This window comes from Lissotriton vulgaris, chromosome 2_1, assembly GCF_964263255.1.
Source record: "Lissotriton vulgaris chromosome 2_1, aLisVul1.2, whole genome shotgun sequence".
NCBI classification, from domain to species: Eukaryota; Metazoa; Chordata; class Amphibia; order Caudata; family Salamandridae; genus Lissotriton; species Lissotriton vulgaris.
The window spans coordinates 32,900,298-32,922,685 of record NC_141687.1 but is presented as its reverse complement, the minus strand read 5'-3'; the positions used below and the strand labels follow the sequence as shown (position 1 = coordinate 32,922,685).

General features: G+C 45.2%; 1 protein-coding gene across 1 annotated transcript in view; it reads right to left on the bottom strand.

The window, feature by feature from the left end:
• DNAJB2 (DnaJ heat shock protein family (Hsp40) member B2) overlaps window positions 1–22,388 on the bottom strand; it is a 245,720-nt gene that overhangs the window by 81,979 nt on the left and 141,353 nt on the right. Inside the window, exons 6-7 of the mRNA XM_086954386.1 lie at window positions 17,113–17,223; window positions 1,642–1,747 (exon numbers count right to left, since the gene is read on the bottom strand). Of these exons, the coding sequence (XP_086810512.1) occupies window positions 1,642–1,747; window positions 17,113–17,223 (217 nt within the window). The remainder of the gene's footprint in view (window positions 1–1,641; window positions 1,748–17,112; window positions 17,224–22,388) is intronic.

Here is a 22,388-nt window from a genome sequence, read left to right as displayed (position 1 = left end):
AAAGAGGTTTTATATGCCCTGATGATGGAGAAATTGCACATATCAGTTTCCCCATTGTAGCTGCCTAGCCCTATAGGATTACATAGCAATGGTTTAAGAATGCATACCTATTACTAGGAATTAAATACAAATAGCATTCAAGGACTTAGGAGAATAGTATTGATCAGTCCAATAATATGCTATTTTTTTATGTATCCTAATATATCCAGGAGAGAAGCAATAATACTTGCTTGTCTGTAAGCCAACATTCAGCCTTCCTGCCCTCTTTCCTGATTGGTCAGAGTTAACAGAATTAGCCAGGCTGCTTTGATGAAGTCAGAAGTGGCTCACCCAGGGAGAGGCTATCTGGTAGAGAGAGCTCTGCTACACAGGAACGCCAGAGCAGAGGGGGTGGGGGGGGGGGGGAATAGGACAGATAGGGAATGCCAGGACCATCTACCCCCATCCCCTCTAACCCAGCCAGATGGCAGGCTTGAGGTGGGAATTTGCAGATGGTAGGGGGAGAAGAGCTAAGGAAATGAGCCATACTGGAGGTTGGTTTAACTGATTCTTGCTCCTCTGCTGGGATTTCAGCCATACTGAATTTTGGAGGAATAGTGCTTTCTGGGAGATCATGCTACACGGTGGAGGACGTGGTCAGACTCTGGGGTGTTGCCTGTATCTCATTGGACAGGAGTGCTCTCCTGCTTGACCCCACAGCATACCCAATAAATATGCGAGAGGTACAGAGCCTCTCAGATCTGCTGCTTGTAACTGAGAAGGACTGCCGATATGGAAACTTCATTTGCACCATCGGGCCCTGCATTCTGTCTGTCTGACTGTCTGCTGCATTATCTGGAACTACAGCCCTTTGTACCTACCTTGCTTCAAGAGGAATAAAGAGTTGACTCCCTGAAATCTACAGGTTAACAGAGGTCACCCGCACCAACTTCACCAAGAGTCCCATGCCTGGAGTGCATCCAGTGGACTTGTAAGGGTTTTGACCAGGTGCATTGTGGGATTTGTGGCCTCAAACTTCCCAGGGCCATCTTGGAGCGTCCAGACATTTGGATTGTGTTTTGGACCGCTTGGACCCTCAAGAGGAATTTTAGGAAGAGGTTCCATGAGTTTGGGGTAAATTGGAGCAACTTGGGGGGGGGGGGGGGGGGGGGGGGGCGTTCTCCATAAGGTGACTAAGGGCTAGAAATTGGTCATTCTTTAAAAAATCATATCTCCGGTTCTCTACATTGGATTTCTTTTCGTTTTGGTGTCATTTTAAAGATAACGAATATTCCTCTGTTTTTACATTGCTGTAGGATTTTTTTTTTGGGTGTTGTGTCTTAATTATGGGGTGTTTTTACAAGCTTTACATACCTGTCTCTGAAGTTAAGCTTGCTTGCTCGTAACCAACCTACCAAGGGTTGAGAGCATGGGAATAATTTGAGACCTATACTGAGCCCTAGACCATGTTAGCGGCTTTATTGCCAGTGGGAGATGCATGTTTCCCACTGCGAATAACCCACGTTCCACCATGCATCCTCACATACTCATCCCTACACCTTTCCACAACACATATTGTCTTCCTACTAACTCAGTATTTAAACTTGTCCAAAGTCACAACATTCTCAATCACCTACCTCATGCTGGCTCCTTTCCACTTACCTCTTGGTTGTCACTCGTTTGCCATTTATGACTGTGGTAGACGTGGAGACTGATCTGAAATTCCCCGTATTACCAGCGGAACCAAATGAGGAAAAGGAGGAGAATTCTGCAAAGAACAGAGTCCGTAAGCATTAAATTAGAAATCAGTACATAAGCGGCCATTCCCCTATGCAACTAAAACGGCTTCGACCAGAGATTAAAAAGTGAATGTTTGTTCACCAGGGCCTTATGGTCAGAACATTGCCCTGGATACTCTTTATGCCCACATACAGCTTCTCTCATACTCCCGCATACGAGTCAGGGTGTGGGGGATGATGGTTCCACTGTAGCTTTCAGTTCTTCAAATCACTCATCAATGGCAGAGACAATCCGCAGGCACAGTAGTTCTACACCCGCTACCACGAACAATCCTGTGACCACTTAGGAGGCGTTCAAGGAAATGCTTGACCCAAGCCCCTAATTATTATGAGCAACAACATTAACACTATTAATAAAATCATTGAACCTGGAACCTAAAAATACTCCATACTTGGTACATGCCACAATGGAGCAGTTGCAGTAACCCTTAGACCCCTTGCTCCACCCTCCAGGTGACAGGACAAAAATAAAGAGAAGATACTCTTACATGTAGTTCTCGATCAGGCAAATATATACTGAATTCAGGTGTACTGAACAAGGTAACCCACTGGGATCATTTTGAGAAGAAATATCTTGTTACATACAAAAGGCACATTTACTTATTTAAGCCCGGCTACTAAAACATGACAAAACAGAGGCAGCAGCTCTAGATTCTCCCTCATATTTCCTGCACACTGAAAAATATGAAAGAGAGAAGACTGTCATCTATTCTGAAAACTACATTGGTCAAGCTGGTGATGCTATAAATAGCTTTCACGGCCAGCTGGCTGCTCATTTAATTCTTTACTCTATCATCCTACACTTACGGCAGTCTCTGACATACTCCCCACCGTCACTCACATTTTTGTGAATTTTATTTCCAGTCTCCAAGCCACCCCCTCAAGTGTGTCATCTGACATACATGCCTGACATCTTTCTTCTATCGCCCTTTCTATATGGACACAGATTCTCCATGCTTCAAAGGGGCAATCCACAACTGTCTTGCCTTTAACACAAAATCTCTGCCCCCTAAATACCATCCCATGTCTCCACCTTCATTCTCTGAAATTCTTCAGCAGCTAGTATTCAATCATTTTACCTCTTTCATCATCACCCACAACCTGGCAGACCCCTTCAAAGCAAGAAAGTGCTTTGTACTCAACAGGCACCACTCCTGCACGTGTCCAACCTCGGACCACCACAAGCACTTATCTTCTGTTTTGATACTCTTCAAACCCCTCAGCATGCTTTTGATATTGTTGATCCTCCCTCTGCACTAGTCATCCTAAACGACCCCTGGACCACAGAACGTGTTCTCAACTGGTTCTCATCAGACATCTCTGATCGCTATACAATACAATTATGCTTTGTAATTCCGTGCTCAACCTTATATGTTTGTTGATGTTGATGAAAATAATAAAGAGATTTAAAAAAAAAAAAATTAGATCACCATCTGGTGGTGGGCCCAGACGATTACACTTTGTTGTTGTCCTGGAAGAGTCTTTGTCTTTGGATGACTCCTCCCTTGGATCATAGTGCGCATGGACATCGACTCCATCTAAAGATTGTTTTCGCCATTGGGCAAATGATGGAGTTGTACTAGTACAGATAAAGATGACAATGTGTTATGTATCTAAATAAGATAATACTGGAACAGATAAAGATAGCCGGACCGGCGGGTAGGCGTGTGTGGTTCTGCAGCCCTACATGCCAAGAACAGATGCATACTGGTAAGTAGCATTTTCCGTTCGAGGCATATGGGCTGCAGACCACACACTATTGCATAGATTGCACAGCAGTTCCTCCCTTAGTGGCGGCCACCCGCATTTGTTGCAGTAGTTTGAAATAATGTTTTTAGTACAGCCTGGCCCTCACTTGCTTGTTGTTTTGCTTGCACATCTACGCAGTAGTGTTTTGTACATGTGTGCGGTGTAGACCATGTAGCTGCCTTACAGATACCATCTAATGGTATATTTCCTAGGAATGTCAGATGCTCCTAATTTACGGGTTGAATGAGCCCTAGGTGGAATGGATAAAGTGTGTTTTGCTTTTTGGAAACAGATTTGAATGCACTTAACAATCCATCTTGCAAACCTGATTTTGAAATAGGATTTCTCTTATGTGGAGGAAAAAAGGACACAAACAGTTGTTTAGTTTTACGAAAAGGTTTAGTCCTATCAATGTAGTAGAGAAGGGCTCTTTTTACATCTAATGTATGTAGAGCTATTTCTGCAACTGTTTGTGGAAAAAAATACTGGCAACTCAATTGATTGGTTGAGATGGAACGGTAAAATGACCTTTGTCAGAAACTTTGGATTTGTTTTAAGAACCACTTTATTGTGATGAAATTTTATAAATGGTTCTTGAATGGTTAATGCCTGGATCTCACTTACTCTTCCAAGTGAGGTGACTGCTACTAAAAAGGCAACTTTCCATGTAAGGAACTGTAACTCACACTTTTGTAGTGGTCCAAAAGGAGACCCCATAAGTCTGGTGAGAACAATATTTAAATTCCATTCTGGAGAGGGTGGCATTTTGGGAGGAATGATTTTTTTGAGTCCCTCCATAAACACTTTGATTGCAGGTACTCTAAACAATGACAAATGGTGTCTGTTTTGAAGATATGCTGCTATTGCAGCAAGATGTAACCTGATTGAGGAGTCCGCCAGGTTAGATTTCTGTAGGTGTAACAGGTAGCATATGATGTTTTGTATAGAAACATCTAAGGGATTGATGTTGTTATTTGTGCAATACACAACAAATCTTTTCCATTTTGCTGCATAACATGCCCTAGGAGTAGGGCGTCTTGCTTCTTTTATGACATTCATGCAATCAGGTGGTACATTTAAGTATCCCAATTCTAAGACCTCAGGAGCCAAATCGCTAGATTGAGCTGCACTGGGGCTGGATGCATAATCTCTCCATGGTTCTGTGTCAGTAGATGTGGGGAGAGTTTTAATTTGTGATGTGGTCCGGCCGATAGCTCTAGCAGCGTGGTGTACCATGGTTGTCTTGCCTACGTTGGTGCTATGAGAATCAATGTGAGAGAATGTTGCTGTAGCTTGCGTACCACTAATGGAATTAGTGGGAGAGGTGGAAAAGCATACGCAAATTTGTTGGACCAGTTAATCCATACCGCATTGCCTTTGGACAGTGGGTGTGGGTATCTGGCGGCGAAGCTTGGGCATTTGGAGTTGTGGTGTGTAGCAAACAGATCTATTTCTGGTTGACCCCATGTTGGACTTGGCCCTCTCTGCATGGTCATCCCTGAACTTTTTGCCTTCCTCCAACATTCTCTCCGACCAGTTTTTGTTGGTTTAATGACTCTGGGCACTTTACCACTGCTGACCAGTGCTAAAGTGCATATGCTCTCCCTACTGTAAATTGCTATATTGATTGGATTCCATGATTGGCTTATTTGGTTTACTGTCAGACCCCAGTGAAGCGCACCAGGAGTGCCAGGGCTTGTAAATGCCAATACCGCTAGTGGGCCTGCAGCGCTGGTTGCGCCACACACAGAAGCAGCCTGGTAAAACATGTCTAAGGTCTGCCATTGCAGAACCTGCGTGTAGTCTGGTACGGTCATGCTGACTGGGCAAGTGCACCTACTTGCCAGTCCCCAAACCTTCCCTTAACTTCATATTGGTCACCCCTAAGGTAGGCCCAAGGGCAGGGTGCATTGCAAGCATAAGGTCGGAGAAGCCCTGGCATGTCCTAATAGTGAATTACAGCCATTTTCGTTTTTCACTATTGTAAGGCTACCTGTTCTCGTAGGCCAGAATGGGCTGTTGGAATTGTTACTTCTATGATCCCAACAGACTCAGGGAACATGGTAGAAATTCGAGTTTGGTATGCCTGAACTCAAGATAATAAAATACATCTTTTAGTAAAGGTTGTTTTAATATTCTGTGTTTGCAAATACCTCTTTTAGAAAGTTGGTATTTGCTTGCCTAACCTTTTTAGCCCGCCTCTGCTAGGATGTGTATCAGCTGTCAGGTTTCTGTGAGTGACAGGGCTGGGGAATTCCAGAAGACAGGTTGGGGCTGCCAGGTGGTAAATAGAAAGATTACAGCCAGATGGGTGGGAGGAGTGCACCTAGACTCTGAATAGGCCTGTGCTCTGCCACCACAATACTGGCTCCACCTCCTGTGGAGCATCTGATGTCTCTGCCCTGCACACTGAAAATACAAACCAGAGTCCTGTAAACAAAGTGCTCTAAAACTGGGCTGAACTGGGCAAAGGCCCCCTGGCCTGAAAGAACAAAAGATTTGTAATATAAATATGGGAGCCCTGCTCCTAAGAAATTAGATCCTGCTTGAACAAAGAAATCTAACCCGTAGCCCCATATTAAAGAGTACGGCTCGTATGCTCGAAGCTTACCGGCCGCCACGTACTGCGCTGCTGGGTTCTGAATGGCATCCCCGCTCAAAGGCACTACGCGCATCACGCCCCGCACTGTGAAGCTCCACGACCCGGACCGTCGTCCGCTTCGCCATGTGGCCCCGCTCGAACGCCCCGAACCAAGGCGCCTACACGAGCTGGGCTCGCACCGGAGAAGAGCCAACGCCTTCACCTGCCACGCATCGTCCGCGTTGAGAACTACAAATTGAAAGGTACTGAGATTCGCACTCCGACTGTGTGCGCACCGGACCAAAGAATCTGCACCGTTTAGCTAACACGTTTGTTGATACGATCTCCCCCAAAAGAACCGCACAGTCAGCGCGAAGCGCATGAACCATAAAGACACACATTTTTTAAGTAATCACTGCATTCCTGAGAGTATTGTGGCCTATTTTAAACGTTATTGGATCTTGTGTTAAGCCTTATATAAAACCCTTATTTTTTATATAAACCTAGCGTGGTATCCTTTTGTGGTGTTGTCACTGAGTAGCTGTATGTGTTCACAAATGCTTAACTTATAGCACTCTGAGATAAGCCTGGTCTGCTCACGCCACACTGCCTGGAGGGTGAGCAGTGGTTATTTTAGAGGGTAATCCCCTTTCCCTGACTAGAGGAGAGGGCCCCTGCTTGTCACAAGTACTTACCTGTGCCAACCAGAGACCCCCAAATCTAACACCCCACTTTTGAAAAAAAAGGCTAAAGAACTTGATGATGAAGTTCCCATTCGTGTACCTGTTGTCTCTGACGACTTTATAGATCTGCAACTTGATTGTGAACACCTGGTAGATGTTCTGCTAACAGAAAAATTTCTGTAGTGAGTGTGTCCCTCCTTGCTTTTGAATATAGTGCATTGTTGTCATATTGTCCGTCCAGACTAGTACAGCTTTGTTTGATAGGTAATGCTGAAAAGATTTTAGAGCTAGAAAAATCGCTAGTCACACCAGATGATTTATGTGGAGTAGTTTTTGTTGCAACGTCCATATACCCTGTACTGTGTGTCTTTGCAAATGTGCTCCCCATCCTGTGAGAGATGCGTCTGTTGTCAGTATCATTTGTGGAATAGGTTCTATAAACGGCCGGCCCTTAGAAAAGTTTTTGGTGTTCCACCATTGCAGAGAGCGATGTGTCCGGTCGTCTACCACCACCAGATCTGTTACTTCTTGTTGAGCCTGAATCCACTGGCCTGCCAAGCATTCTTGTATGGGGCGCATATGTAGTCTTGGGTATGGCACTATGAAAATGGAAGATGTCATCATTCCTATTAATTGCACGAACACTTGAGCTGGTAGTGAGTGTTGTGGCTGGAATCTTTTGAGGAGATCCTGCATTCTCTGTATTCTTGCTGGGTTGGGGTACGCTATTGCTTTAGAGGTATCTATTGTGGCACCTAGATACTGTTAAGACAGGTACGGTTGAAGATGTGACTTTTTTTTGATTTACCGTGAATCCTAATTTGTAGCAGGCAGGTTGTCCGATGTGTGTGCCGTACACATTGGTTGCATGACTTGGATTTTATTAACCAGTCATCCAGGTATGGAAAGACATGAATGTTGTCCCTTCTTAAGTGTGCTGCTACTACTGCCAGACACTTTGTGAACACTCGAGGTGCTGTAGTTACTCCGAAAGGGAGTACCTTGAATTGGTAGTGTTGACCTAGTATGAACCTTTAGTACTTTCTGTGCAATTGATGGATTGGAATGTGGAAGTAGGTGTCCTTGAGATCTAATGTGGTAAGGAAGTCGCCTTTCTTTAGCAGCGGTAGAACATGTTGTAGTGTGACCATATGAAATTGGTCTGATTGTATGTACAGGTTTAGGGGCCTTAGATCTAGAATTGGTCTGAGGGACCCGTCCTTTTTGGGTACAAGAAAATATAGAGAATAAACTCCTGTGTTTTGATGTTGATTTGGGACTGGTTCTATTGCATTCTTTTGCAGTAGAGATGCCACCTCATGTCTTAGTAATAGGAGGTGTTTCTGTGACATGGGACGCTGTCTGGGTGGTATTGTTGGAGGAGTGGAAGTGAGCTCCAGACAATATCCTGACTGAATTATTGGTCTCATCCACCTGTCTGTGGTGATGGAGCTCCAGACAGGTAGGAACTGTTGTAACCTCCCCCAACAGGAGTTGAATGGTCTGGGGGATGGAAGGAAAGTCACTGTTTGGGGGTAGAGGCGTTGTGATTGTGGTTTCCTCTATACCCTCCTCTATAATATCCCTTACTGGGTGAGTTTTTGTTGGGTGCTTTGTAGGAAGAGGAGGTATTGTCAGTTTGGAAACCTTTAGAGGCGCCCCTATATGAGGAGCGACGAAAGGAAGGTCTATGGGCTTGGGTTTGTAAAGCTCCCATGGATTTTGCCGTATCAGTATCTTTTTTCATTTTTCTTGTACACTATCGACTGATGGACCAAAAGGGTGTTGATGGTCAAATGGTTGGTTTAAGATACTGGCTTGTACTTCTGGTTGGAACCCGAGATGCGTAGCCATGCATGTCTACGCAGCAGTACCCCTGTATTAATTGCTCTAGAGGTTGTGTCTGCAGTGTCTAGTGCACATGGTATGGAGGTTTTTGGAATAACTTTGCCTTCTTGTACGAGGTCAAAAGCCCTGGTTTTATATTGTTCTGGCAAGTGTTGCATGAGTGACTCCAACTCATCATAATCAGCTCTGTCATTTCTCGCTAAAAAAGCCAGAGTGTTAGCAATCCTCCAGACATTTGCTGCTTGTGAGATGGTGCGTTTCCCTGAAGCATCTAAAAGCTTAGACTCTTTGTCAGGGGGAGAAGCATCCCCTGTTGTCTGCGAGTTAGCTCTTTTTCTTGCATTGACACTACTAATGAGTCCAATGTCAACTGTCCTTTAATATATGCTGGATCAGTTGGAGCCGCTTTGTATTTTTTCTCTAGTCTGGGATTAATTAGCCTGGCTCTGACTGGGTCTTTAAATATTTCGGGTGCATATCTTTTACACATTCTACTAAGCATTGGTAGAGGGGTTGTGGTCCTATGTGACGGCAGTAGTGTATCCATGAGGAAGTCTTCCACTGGATCTGTGCGCAAGTCCACTCCAGGGAAAGTGGCTGCTCTGGGAATGAGCTGCGTGAACCCAATGGTGTCATCTGGGGGAGATGGTCTGGACGGGTATGCGTCGTCTTGTGGCAGATCAGGTGGATCTGGCGCATTACAATCTTCCCATGGGTCACCTGATGGCCCAGGAATATCATCTCCATGTGATGTTCACTTTCTACCGCCTGTGAGTTATTGTCCCCATCATCCTCATCTTGTGGTATAAGACCATGTGTACTAGATGGTGAATGTACAGGAGAAATATCTATTGGTATTTCTACTTCTGGTGAAGGAATCCTTATGGGGAAGTTTGAGCATGCTTCTTTAGAGGAACTGGCGGTGGTCTAGGACAGTCCATCTTCATCTTTTCAGGCACTGAAGTGATATGTCCAGTCTTTGGATTAGTATGAAGAGTCTTTTGCATTAGGTCAGGTTTGAAAAGCTCTTCCGCTGAAAAATCTTTTTTCGGCGCAGGTTGATCTTGTTTGGGGCTAAAATGTTTAGATTTTACAATGTCTATTGTCTTCGGAGCAGGTTTTGGTTCCGGTTCCGAAGGCTTATCATCTCGTTTTTTTCTTAGGATCCGTGCTCTTTGGATCTAAAGTCTTTGTTACCGAAGTGTGTTTGGACTACTCTACTCTCGGAGCCGAAGTAGGTTTTGGCACTGGCGCATGCTATGGGTCCACTTTTTTCGGAACCGGGGTGGTCTTCGGTTCGGTAGCCTTAGGAACCTCTTTCGGTGCCAGGCTTGCCTTCGGCTCAACAGCTTTTGGTACCGATGGATGTTTTGGTGCCGGCGTTAATTTTGGCTTTAGGACCTTTTGCTTATCAGGACCGACAGGCTGACTCGAGCCCGAGTCGACTGGAGGCTTTTTTATATGCTTCGTTGCCTAGCCAGAAGGTGGGGCATCGGAAGGTTTTGGTCGGTGTGCACCTGGACCCGAAGGCGGAGGTGGAACCGAAGAATGTCCCGGTATGGTGGGGTGAACAGGGTCGACGCTTGTACTGTTGTGTTTTATCTAGACCCCGATCAATATTGTGACCTTATGCCCCTATACGGCTATAATCAATAGATATCCCTATTATGGCATAAACAATCAGAGCCATATTACAGTAACTCGTCTCTGCAGCTCATTAAAGTATATGACACAGCAGAAGCCACTTCCTTAGATTCTTAGATAACACTCCGAGTTCTTTCAACAGATAAAACCCCCAGCAACCTGGAAAAGCCCTGCTTGCTTTGTTTTGATTAGTAATAGAACTCTAACGAGCTCTGTAAGAACGACCAGTTCTTAGTGACATCTTTATTGACGTCTTATGTCCAAAAACATACGTCAAACAAGGCACCTTTCAGGTATAAATAATACCAACATTACCTTAAGCAAACGCGATGGTGGTGGTGAATACAGGAGCAGAACAGCTGTCCCTTGCAGAGCCCAGCAGATGCGAGAAGCCCACGGACGCTGCCCCTCCTCCTCCTTGACGCGCTGAGAGAAACGCTGTCTTTTCTCCTGCCGAGAAAATCCAGCTCCGGCGTTTCCAGCCTACCCTTGCGGGTAACTGGAATATCGAGTCCTGAGAGGAGATACCAGACCTCCAACATTCAATTCCAGAGGTACGGTGCTGACTAAACCCTTAGAGAGAATTCTTGAAGCAAATCCTTGGCAAAACCAACTTGACTTAAATTGCTACTTACTTACTCCCTCCCACATATTAGGCTTAGGTCAGGTACACAGGGGTAGGCGTAGTTAGAAGCACCAGTTGAGGACTTTAGCCAAATGTATATATGAATGTATATATTTTACTCATTTTAACTATCATATGGCTAAGAAACCATATCAATGCTTTTACAGTATTATTTCGCAATACTCCTTTTACTGTACGCACTTTTTATAATAAGTCTTGCATTTGTGGCAATTAATTTCTCTTGCATGAGAAGAAAGACTGTTCAATAAATAATACCTTTTATTGAAAACGCCTGTCTCTCTATTTTCTGCATCCTGGTGTAAGTAATTCTTGCACAACTGACTGAGTGAAATAACGGTCTATTGTTTCACACGACTCTAGAGATGGACTCTTATTCTGAGGAGCAAAGTTGTCATGTTTATGCGGTTGTTGGAAAACTGAATCCCTTCTTGTCTGAGCCAGGGAAGCTGATCACTTCCTATTCAGTCAAGAAAGTTTCCAGTGACCTCTGAGCTAGTTGGTACAAACCCAATTAAGTCTAACATAGTCAGTAGAGACCGAGAAGACCACACTTCTACGTCTACACTGCTGTTTATGTTATTCCAATGCGCAGGGCCTATAGGGAAAATAGGAACTACACTACAGTACTCACGACCTGTTGACCAGCTGGAAGATCGTCATCTTCGGATTGATCCTCGGCTCTAGAAGCTTGATCGTCTGCTTTAGAAGGGATGTCTTCGTGCGGCTGTTCTTCTGCGTCTACCTTGATGGGAGCCTCGTCTATGAAGAGGTCTGGTGTCGATGAAGATGACTGCGCTATTACTGTTCGAGCCCGACGGTCCCGGATTGTTTTCTTGAACCGGAACGAAGTGCAGGCCTCACAGTCTTGACTCTCGTGCTCTGGAGAGAAGCACAGATTGCAAACCTCATGAAGATCGGTGTGAGGGAATTTGTGTCCACACTTAGGGCACTTCTTGAAGGGTGTTCTTTCCATAAGCCAAAGGCCCAGTGGTGCAGTTGGGCCCGACGGCCCCGACGAACGCTGGAATCGATAAGTGAAGCCTTTCTTCGACGCAGGTAACCGGAATCACTGTTGAAGATGATGCCGATGATATTATTGGTTGATTTATGATTTAGAAAAGAGATCGGTAACGGGACCGAACGATGAACACATCCGAGCCCGATGGCGGAAAAAAACAATCTGAAGATGGAGTCGATGCCCATGCGCACTATGATCCAAGGGAGGAGTCATCCAAAGACAAAAGACTCTTCCAGGATAAGAACAAAGTGTAATCATCCGGGCCCACCACCAGATGGTGATCTAATGCAATACTGTGTGGTCTGCAGCCAATATGCCTCGAACCCATTTTTATACCATTCACAGAATCTACTTGACACCGGGCAGGATCAGCAAGTTCCCGAGACGCATGGTCCCACACTGTAGGAGGCGTGGTGAGCCGAAAGCAGAGGACATTCACATGTTTATGAACTTTCCAATGCTTCCCTATAAGAGATACGGAGATGAAATGTAAAAGTACACCTGCACCTTGTTTTCTTTGGTATAGACTTTGAGACAGTAGTGCCCTTGCAGAATGCAGAGGTAAAATCTTGGTTTCTCATGATTTTCCTGGCTAGGAGAGAAATATGTCGGAGGTGGTTACACCCCCTTTTTCCGGGGTGCAATAACTGGCTTAAGGCTGTGGGAAAAATAAGCAGATTGGAATTCGCTCTTAACCAGAGAAATGCAGTACAAGATGGATGGTTGAAATGTCAAGCCTGGCTAGCCAAACACAAGCATGGATCGATCCGGAGATTAGACAAAGATCGGCAAAATAGACCTGGACCCTGGGTTATTGGGGTTTAGCTAGCCCAGCGAGTCTTAAGGAAACTGTTGGTCTTGTTGCCGGTAGATGTGATGCAAGATCATAATGTATTAGTAAATGAGGACCTAGGGGAAAAAAGGAAAGAAACAAATGCACACTGGACTTGAACTATAGGCAGATCCGTTTTTTGTTTTTAAAGGTTTCTGGACCCTCACACTTTTGCTCAATTATGATGAACAACCTGTGGGGACTGGGTCCATGAATCCTATACCATTTGAAGACCCCTTGCTATGGGTTTTGAGACCTCTGGAGTGGCATTGAGGGAACACAAAATCAACCTCGGGATCCCTGAACCCTATGGTAAAAACCGCATTAAACAAATTCAAGTCAGTGGGCATCCCTTTCAACCACTCCCTCAGCTTGAGGCAGGGAGTCGGAAATTGCTCCTTCTGCCCACCCCCTTTTCATTCACCTTTATCGGGACATGGAGACCGAGCCCGTACATCAAGTAAAGGCAGCATCAACATTTTCCAGCACATTACGGCCAGTTAATAAAAGTGCTTCCATCCACCATACAGGGTTTGGGATAGCATACCGAAATGCACAGCAGGGGAAAAGGCAGCTTCTTCCAATTGGATTATTTTTTTTTTGGGTCCATGCGCGATTCAAGGACACGGGTAAGCGGGCAATATGGGGGCTAAGGACGCAGATTTCTTTATCTTGACTGACAACTCAGCTCAATTTAAGGCCTACAAAAACACTTTTGTAAAGCTAATATCACAAACACTACTGAACAGATTTAAGCCAAACCAGGCAAAGGCACTTTGTCGCGAAGTATAGGTTAATTCTTTTTCATCCAGCTTTTCTATTTTAGCAAGCAAATTAAAACAAGAGGGCAATTAAAAACAGGAGCGGTCACTTTTCTGACCTTCCCCCTTTTTTGCCCTAGCGCCACCACCCCGGCTGTTTGACTAGCTGCATGAAACTTACCATGCCAAAGCTTTAATGGGATGAACAATCTTTTTTTTTAAAAGCTACATGAATGTTTTTGATTGGTGCTTAAGTTGTTAAGACACAGGGAGGAGAGGGTCCCAGCGTGTTGAGGAAATGATTTCATATAATTATCAATGGAATTACTCAACAACAAATGTTTTTATCCACACAGTTTAATTCACAGTGGGATAAAGTATATCTAATATACATCGTGTAAAAAACAATCAACTGTATTAAACGTCATACAGTGCCCCGAGGAGGGAAAAGGAACGTGGTAGTGAGGAGATCGTGCAGTGGTGGGATTAAGTGACAGTAAAATCAATCTTTAAAGCACTTATTCATGCTATCAACAAAGTAGCAACAACTTGCATGCCGCATAGTATTGTTATTCAAAGAAAGGCATACGACACAGAGTACAGTGTATATACAATTTTTGGCGTGAAGTTGCCACAGTAAAAACAAACAGTCGACGTTTCGACCCTCTAGTGGTTGCAGGATCGATTAACCTTGCTGTGGGGTCTTCATCAGGACCATAGGGGGAGGGTTGGGGCAAAGGACCAATAGTCCGCGTGCAGTGCGTCTCAGGTCTGGCCGGTTAATCGGGTAGGATCCGGTGGCGTGGCGCTGCATCGACTGCTAGCGTCAAGATGAAATTACTGATCCTTCATCTTGACGCTAGCAGTCGATGCAGCAGTCGATGCAGCGCCACGCCACCGGATCCTACCCGATTAACCGGCCGATTAACCGGCCAGACCTGAGACGCACTGCACGCGGACTATTGGTCCTTTGCCCCAACCCTCCCCCTATGGTCCTGATGAAGACCCCACAGCAAGGTTAATCGATCCTGCAACCACTAGAGGGTCGAAACGTCGACTGTTTGTTTTTACTGTGGCAACTTCACGCCAAAAATTGTATATACACTGTACTCTGTGTCGTATGCTTTTCTTTGAATAACAATACTATGCGGCATGCAAGTTGTTGCTACTTTGTTGATAGCATGAATAAGTGCTTTAAAGATTGATTTTACTGTCACTTAATCCCACCACTGCACGATCTCCTCACTACCACGTTCCTTTTCCCTCCTCGGGGCACTGTATGACGTTTAATACAGTTGATTGTTTTTTACACGATGTATATTAGATATACTTTATCCCACTGTGAATTAAACTGTGTGGATAAAAACATTTGTTGTTGAGTAATTCCATTGATAATTATATGAAATCATTTCCTCAACACGCTGGGACCCTCTCCTCCCTGTATCTATTCAACCCAGGTCCCAGTGACATATATGGGTCAACCCCCCTTGTTCATACACTAAGTTGTTAAGACAACAAAGATCAGATTTTAATGGAAGATCAGGTCTCATCATGTTATGTGTATGTGTAAGGTGCACTATCACGTGTGAGGGTGTCCTAAACTACCAGTGTAGGTTGGTTATTTGGAACGCCAATTCTTCAGCTTCCTGCAGAATCAAAGAAAAGAGGAGGCTCTGAAGCGGAGTGAGAGATTATTCCATGCTTTAGGAGCTATGTAAGAGAACGCCTGTCTCTGATCTGGTTTGGTGTATACGTGGCATGTGTGTGAGTAGGAGTCCTGCCCAGCAGAGGTATCTGGATGGTTGGTGAAAGGAGAACCAACTGTTAATGTAAGCGGTGCCTTGCGTGTGTGTGTGTGAGGAGTTTGAAATTAGCGTGTTTGTGTATCAGGCGCCAGTGGAGCTCCCTGAGGTGTGGTGCATAGCGAGTTCTGTGTGGGAGGTTGATGATGAGACTGGCTGCCGAATTGTTGATGGTCTGTCGTCTTCTAGTGAGTTGCTTGGTAATCCCGAGCAGGGGTGTTTTCCGTAGTCCAACTTGCTGGTGACTAGGGCATGAGTGTCAGTTTTCCTAGAGTTGATTAACCACAGAGCTGCTGTTGCTGCTTCAGTAAAAAATATAGATGCTACGGTTACGCTCCCACATAAGTATTAAAGTGATGTTGGCTAAATATATGGAAGACACGGGTCAGGTTTCACACAGATAATGAAGTGACTGCATATACATCTCACTGGAGCAGGTGATGGGCACATGGTATGTACATTGATACTTGTATAGCGCACTACTCACCCGCAAGGGTCTCAAGGCGCTTGTACGAATACCGCTGTGGAACCCATCCTGGCTTTCCCTGTGAGGCGTCCACTCCTGGGCACCCCCAGGGTGAAGGCCAGGCATCCTTAGCTTTGTGGGGGCCGTTGTGGAGATTAAGCAAGCTATTGCCCAGAGTTGCAGAGTGGGACTCCATGATTAGAATAGGCACTTGTAACCAGGTGACTGGTAATCAGGGCAGCAACAAGGAAATAGACTGGTGGTCTTTCAATGCTGAAGAAATACTTAATCCTTCCTCACAGGACGAGTCCTGTTCGTGGCGAATACCCTCGAACGAAATGCAAGCAGGCCCCTTTAACTGGCAGACCGACCTGGACGCTAGGACAGCCCACTGTGAAGTCTCCTTCTTCGCATTGGATAAAGACCCGGAACCTTGGGAGTCGGCTTGTGGCGTCACCGATCGTGGAGTGTGCCGAAGGGAGGAAGACGCGGAGGAAGAACGCCGGGGAAGAGAAGAGGAGAACGCCAAGCCAGGACGAGAAGTAGACAAAGCTGGGGAAGGCGAAGCGCTGCTAGCCGAAGAAGACGAGCCAGGAGGCCAACGAGACCGCGCTGCGCCGTGCCACACTCCCGAAGGAGGAGTGTGGCTACGACAGGTACGGGACAGGTTCTCGAGCTGGGTGGGACGGCGGGGTTATCTACCCGCAGTTAAAAGACCCTCTACCTCCTAGTTTCCCTACACTACCCCTACCCTGTAACGTTACCTTCCCTCACGTCTAAAGCCACTAGAATGCGGTAAAGCCTGCGCACTAGAAGGTGTCCCTCACTCCCTGGTACCCCTGGAGTTAAAAACGTACAGGACGAGAAAGTAATTGGTCCTTTTCTTTTGTTATTTTCTCTCCCGGTAAACCCTACGCGAGAGGCCCTTTGGGAGAAGCGCCGTCCTGACCAAGACAGCCCTAGAAGAGAGAACTCACCCCAGCCGGCACCACGGATCCTGCCGAGTTTGCTAAAGAGAGACTAACTTTACGTAAAAAGAAGTTGTATGTCAAAATAAAACCCGCTTTACCCAGACACCGTGTACCGCCAATTCCTGACCCTCCCTTACAGCACTGAGGCGAGAATTATCAGGTCTGTGGAATTTTGAGCCCAAGACCCGCCGTGTCGGGAATTGAACCCTGGTCCCGGGCTAGACCTCTGCATCAGGGACTGCCGCTCTAACCATTGAGCCACACTTCTCCACAATCAAAGCCACATCATGGATCACACCTAGGAGTGATGAAACGAATGCGTGTTTGTCTCACCTGAGCCATTAGGAATGTTGATGGAGAAGACATTTCTCAATCCTGGAGTCCGAATTCCACTGCTGCTATGAGAATGAAATCCAGGCCTGTCCATAAAGGGATCCAAATCATCTGGAAAGAAGAACAATGAGAGATTGCAGTCCAGGACTTAAATAAGTGGGGATCTCTGGGGAGGAGAGGGCTGGTTGTAAGAAACTGGGTAATTGGTTGTGCAGGATGAGAGTCCTGCGCAAATAATATGCCCACAATGGTCTCCCCACTGAGAACCGAGTAGTCCATTGTAGCACTGGACTCTCTCAGGGTAGCAAAGCAGAGCAGTCCAAGGCTTACTCCGAGGAAGTGGTCTGGGCTAGCAATCTACAACCACTGGTGCGCAACAACAACACTCCATAAACATAGTGACCACCAGTTCTTTTTCTATGAAAAATAAACAGTGCATTAATTACACACACACACACACGCACACACTACTAAATACGGCAGATTAAATTACAAATATATAAATCAGGTAGGTGACAATATCTTTGGTGACTGTGATGAATCCCATTTGATTCAAAGTGGTTCATGGCCCTCTCCACACATGTCAGATACAACATCACAATTGAAGGGGTTGTCATTTTCATTTCATTTCATTTTATTCTTTATTTCGGTTAACAACCTTAAAAGAAACAGTTTAAAAATAATACATTACATTCCTTACATACTCTAGTACAGCATTTAACAATATTTGACCACCCGAGAAAAATTATAATTAAGGAGGAATCACTATCAACAACAGTATCTCATAGTAAGATAAACATCCATGAATCGAGGACCAATTAATAAATAAGTTAAATAATTTGATAAGTTAATACATAGCTCTATAAAAACAAGGCACCAGGATTAAAAAGAAGCACAACACTAATCACTACTATCAGACCAGTTCCCCTTGTCGCTATCCTAAATTTGGACAATACACTCTAAACACACTAAAAGTTTAAAACATATTCCATTTCACGCCCCACTAATAATTATCAATCTGGTTGTATTTATCATTGCATATAGCACACCTATTTCAGCATACATTGGAATTGTAATAATTGGTTCGAGTACAATATAAAGTGCAAATCAAAGTGCATTCCAGTAGTTATTCTTCGTAAACACCAGCTATCTATTTACATTTGGTAGCCATTCCTCTTTCTAACTATCGCTGCCGATAGGAGGAAACGGCTCAAGCTAAATACTATTGGTCGTGAAGTGTCTCCTTTAAAGACTCTTTCACCATCTTTGATATGGCGAAGGCCCAGAAGTTGACATATTGGTTTCAGCCATTTTTTTCTTGCATGTAAATAAGCAGGGCATATAAATAGCACGTGAGCCTCATCTTCCCTCAAGCCCATTTCACATAGTTCACATAGGTCTGAGCCAAAACTGCCCCCTGGGCCTTTGTTACAGTGCCATTTTGAAGTCCCATATTTTATTTGGAGGACACTGTAACGAAATGTTAGATATAATGATTTGGCCATAGGCGGGTAGATTTCATCCACAAAGCTTTCTAGTTTCATATCCATTTTCAGTTCAAAAAACTTAAGTGTCAGTGTCCCCAGTTTGGAATTTTCCAGTAGGGAATCTCTTTTATATTCCCAATATCCGTTCTTAAGCAGTTTATTTGAACTATGTGTAATTGAATCTGGGTCTGACCAAAAGCTGCTGAACCCCAGTTTTATGAACCACTTTTCAATGTAAGCCAGCCATGCTAAATGCGCGAAATTTTTTATAAACATTATCTCCTTTAACGCCTCTCTATAATCAATTAGCTCGTCAGCGGACCACAGGCGAACCCAGTATAGCACAGGACGTAAAAGGGCATGGTCGTCAGAACGGCGAAAATTAAGGTCCCATAAAAGAGGGATAAGGGGAGTAGAGCCAGGTACACCTAAGAGCTGTCTAATAAAATTATTTTCTGAGACTAAAAAGGTGCTTTTCAAAATATGTCCCCACAGTTCTGCCCCATAAAGAGAAGCCGATTGCGCGTTGTACTTAAACTAATTGCTGGCGAGACTGACTTAAAATAACTATTTCTATGTTTCCTTAAAATAGGGCCTTGATTCTGGACTAATCTGATCTTTGAAATTTCTAATTGTGGTTTCCAAGATGTTTTGCTGTCTAAAGTGATACCCAGGTATTTAAAACTTTGGACTTCCTCAATTTTTTCATTATTTATAGTAAAAATTTTATTAAAATCTTTACGTGGGTTGATTGTCATTATTTTAGTGTTCTAGGAATTGATTTCAAGTTTCTTATCCTGGCAATACAACCTAAATTTGTTAAAAAGGTTCTGAAGTCCCTTAGGTGTTTGGGAAATTAAAATCGTATCATCCGCAAATAGTAATGCCGGAACGGCTTGACCACACAACTTGGGAGAGTCATGCTCGCAGCCCAAGAGGGTGTCGGGTGATGTCATTAACATAAATAGAGAATAGGGTTGGCGCCATAACGCATCCTTGCCTAACACCTTTCACTATATCTATTTTCTCACTTAGCTCCCCATTTGGCCCCCATTTTAGATCAGGCAGGCCTACTGCCTTTGTCAAGGGGTCATGTTTTACGTCTGATATGATTATTTTATACACTGTAGAATCTGGGAATATTAAAATCATATTTGATCTCCTGTCAGTGTATAATTCTTACACAGTTTGGTCAAATGGCCGGCTCATGATCCTCTTAGCCAATAATTTGTAACATTTACCTAAAGACACAGAATGGGTGAAACCCTTTGATACATCTGCCCCATTTTCTATCAATTCAGTATAACAGCTAGAGTGGTCGACCTAGACGCTGGAGAACCGGGTTCGGGTCTCAGCAGGGAAGTTCAACATCCTGTGATTCTGGGAAAAATCACTCAATCTCCCGGTGCCCAACAAAAAATGAACGTGTCCATCCATAACGCAACTGGTGCTCATGAAAAGGGCTCCAATACCTTCGGGTAAAGTTTGTGCTATATAAAACTCCGTGGGAAAAAATAGGCGATAACCTGCCACACACCCCAGCCTTTGAACATTCAGTGCAAGGTGTAGTAACCAGTACCTATGAGAAGAGTGCGGTCACCATATACAAAAGGACTAGTGATTGGTGATCGCCTGGCAAATACCCCAGGCTCTAAACATTCAGTGCAAGGTGTAGTGACCGGTACCTCTGAAAGAGTGCGGTCACCATGTACAAAAATATTAGTGGTAAAGTCTTTCCACAGACCAACAAAATTCACAGCTACAAGATGCCCCGTTATGTGTGATACCTTCAGGTAATCCTAGTTTTTTACCCAACTGCACTTTAATGTGGAAGTTTTGTTGAGTCCATAGTTACGATGTTAACAGCACAATTTCAAGTCCCAGAATACAATGTGAAGTTTGTTACAATGCCAGGTCTGACTTAAAAAGAGACACTCACCATGGGGGAGATGCTGCAGATATTAATGGCCACACAACAGCAGCACCACCTTAATACAGTCAGGCAAAGAACGCAGGACAGCAGTGGAGAGCGTGCTTAAAACACCACGTTTCAGACGCCTTAGAATGCACGGCTTAAACTTCATCTACAATACTTCAAAATTGTAAAGGTTTCACAAGTTACTATAATGTTGGCAGGGTTGACCACCGCTACAATGTCATAATATTTAAGAAGGAGTGGATTAATGACCTTCAACTGTGTCCACGAAATTATTAAAACATTTGAATATAGGACTCTTAATTTTTGCTTCCATTAATAGTGCTGAAGCAAGAGAGGTATTGGGGAGTGTGGCTAGCATGGAGCAAGATGGCCACAACTTAGACAGCACTGCCGAGCCGATCCAGAGTTTCCCCCTGTAAATCCGTGAAACATCCGTCACAAGGCTATGGTCTGTGCACAAGGAGACCGGGGAACCTGCAGTGTCAGGCGATCCCAGTGAAAAGATCTCAGCAGGCCCATAAGATTGGACTGGAGCGAAGCGCTAAATGTAGACCCGGAACCGCAGGCTAAATTGAGGAGACGCGGCCGCGACGTTGTGAGCCACATGTCTACAAAGTGGCAAGTACTTAAGGGCGGGACCCGGGTGACTGGACCCGGCGATTGGGCGATGCTATGTTCCCAGAAAGTGAGGCAGGATTTGCGCTTGAACGCCCAGGCACCGGGCTACGCGAGTGGAATGTGATCGAGAGCAGTGGTGTATTGAACAGAGGCGTATCAGACCAACCGGGAGGCTCCCATGATTATCTTTGCGCAATAAAGACCGCCTCCACTGTGTAGTTGATTGAGAGGCTTTCACTCTTCCTTAATCCTGCCGGATCTGAGATAGGCCACAGACGAGCCGCAGTCTACGAAATTACAAACAAAAGTATTTTGCAGCCCGCATTGATTTGGCTAAGAACTCAGCAAAAGAGCTATTCAAAACGGTTTCGAACCTGGCCTTGCCAAGTCCGGCCACCATTCACCCTAGCCTGGAACTGTGTGAAGACCTTGCCAAGTTCTTTCTGGCCAAAGTAGAGTCCATTTTCAGTGTTTTTAATGGGGCGAGTAGTGGAGGATCATCTGTAACAAAGGAAGTACCACAATCTACAACAATGTCTACAACAATGTCCTGCATCGAAGCATATGGGGGGAAACATGGCGGCCGCTAGCTAGGGCGGTGCGCTCGTCTCTTGCAGTTCCCACTGACATGCCCAGAGGAAGCTGAGACGGTCATCGCAGCATTCAGCATGGCGTGAGTGGCGTGAGTGGTGATTCTCGCACCAGAAGGTGAAGCAGAAGCGGTTACGGAAAGCCGAGCAGCCGAGCAGCGAGGTGAGGCGTCGCAGCTGCGGTGTTTTCGGCGTTTGGCCGACGGCGCTGAGCTGCAGACTGCTTGGATCTCCGGTGAGGAGGGGGGAGGAGAGCCGAGCCGAGCAGCGGGTGAGACGAGGTGAGCTGCGGAGATTGGTGCTGACAGCGTTGAGCTGCGGACTGCAGCGGACTCAGATCTCCGGGGAGGAGGGGAGAGGAGGGGGAGAGGAGAGCAGGCACAGGTAGGCGGGCTGGCGGGGCTCCGCTAGCCCGCATTGAACTGGCGCTACATAATTGAAACACCGGCACCTTAGATTACCTGTTAACAGATCTGTTTGGCAGGTGCTCGCAGGTCAGCTTACGGGGAGGGAAAAAAAACAGTAAGAAGCAGCCATTCCTTGTAGAGCTGCAGGCTGTAGAACATTGAAATTGGCAAAGACTGAGCATTGAAAATCAGCAAATACCGACTGCGTTCTAGTAAAGGGGAGAAACACTGTCAA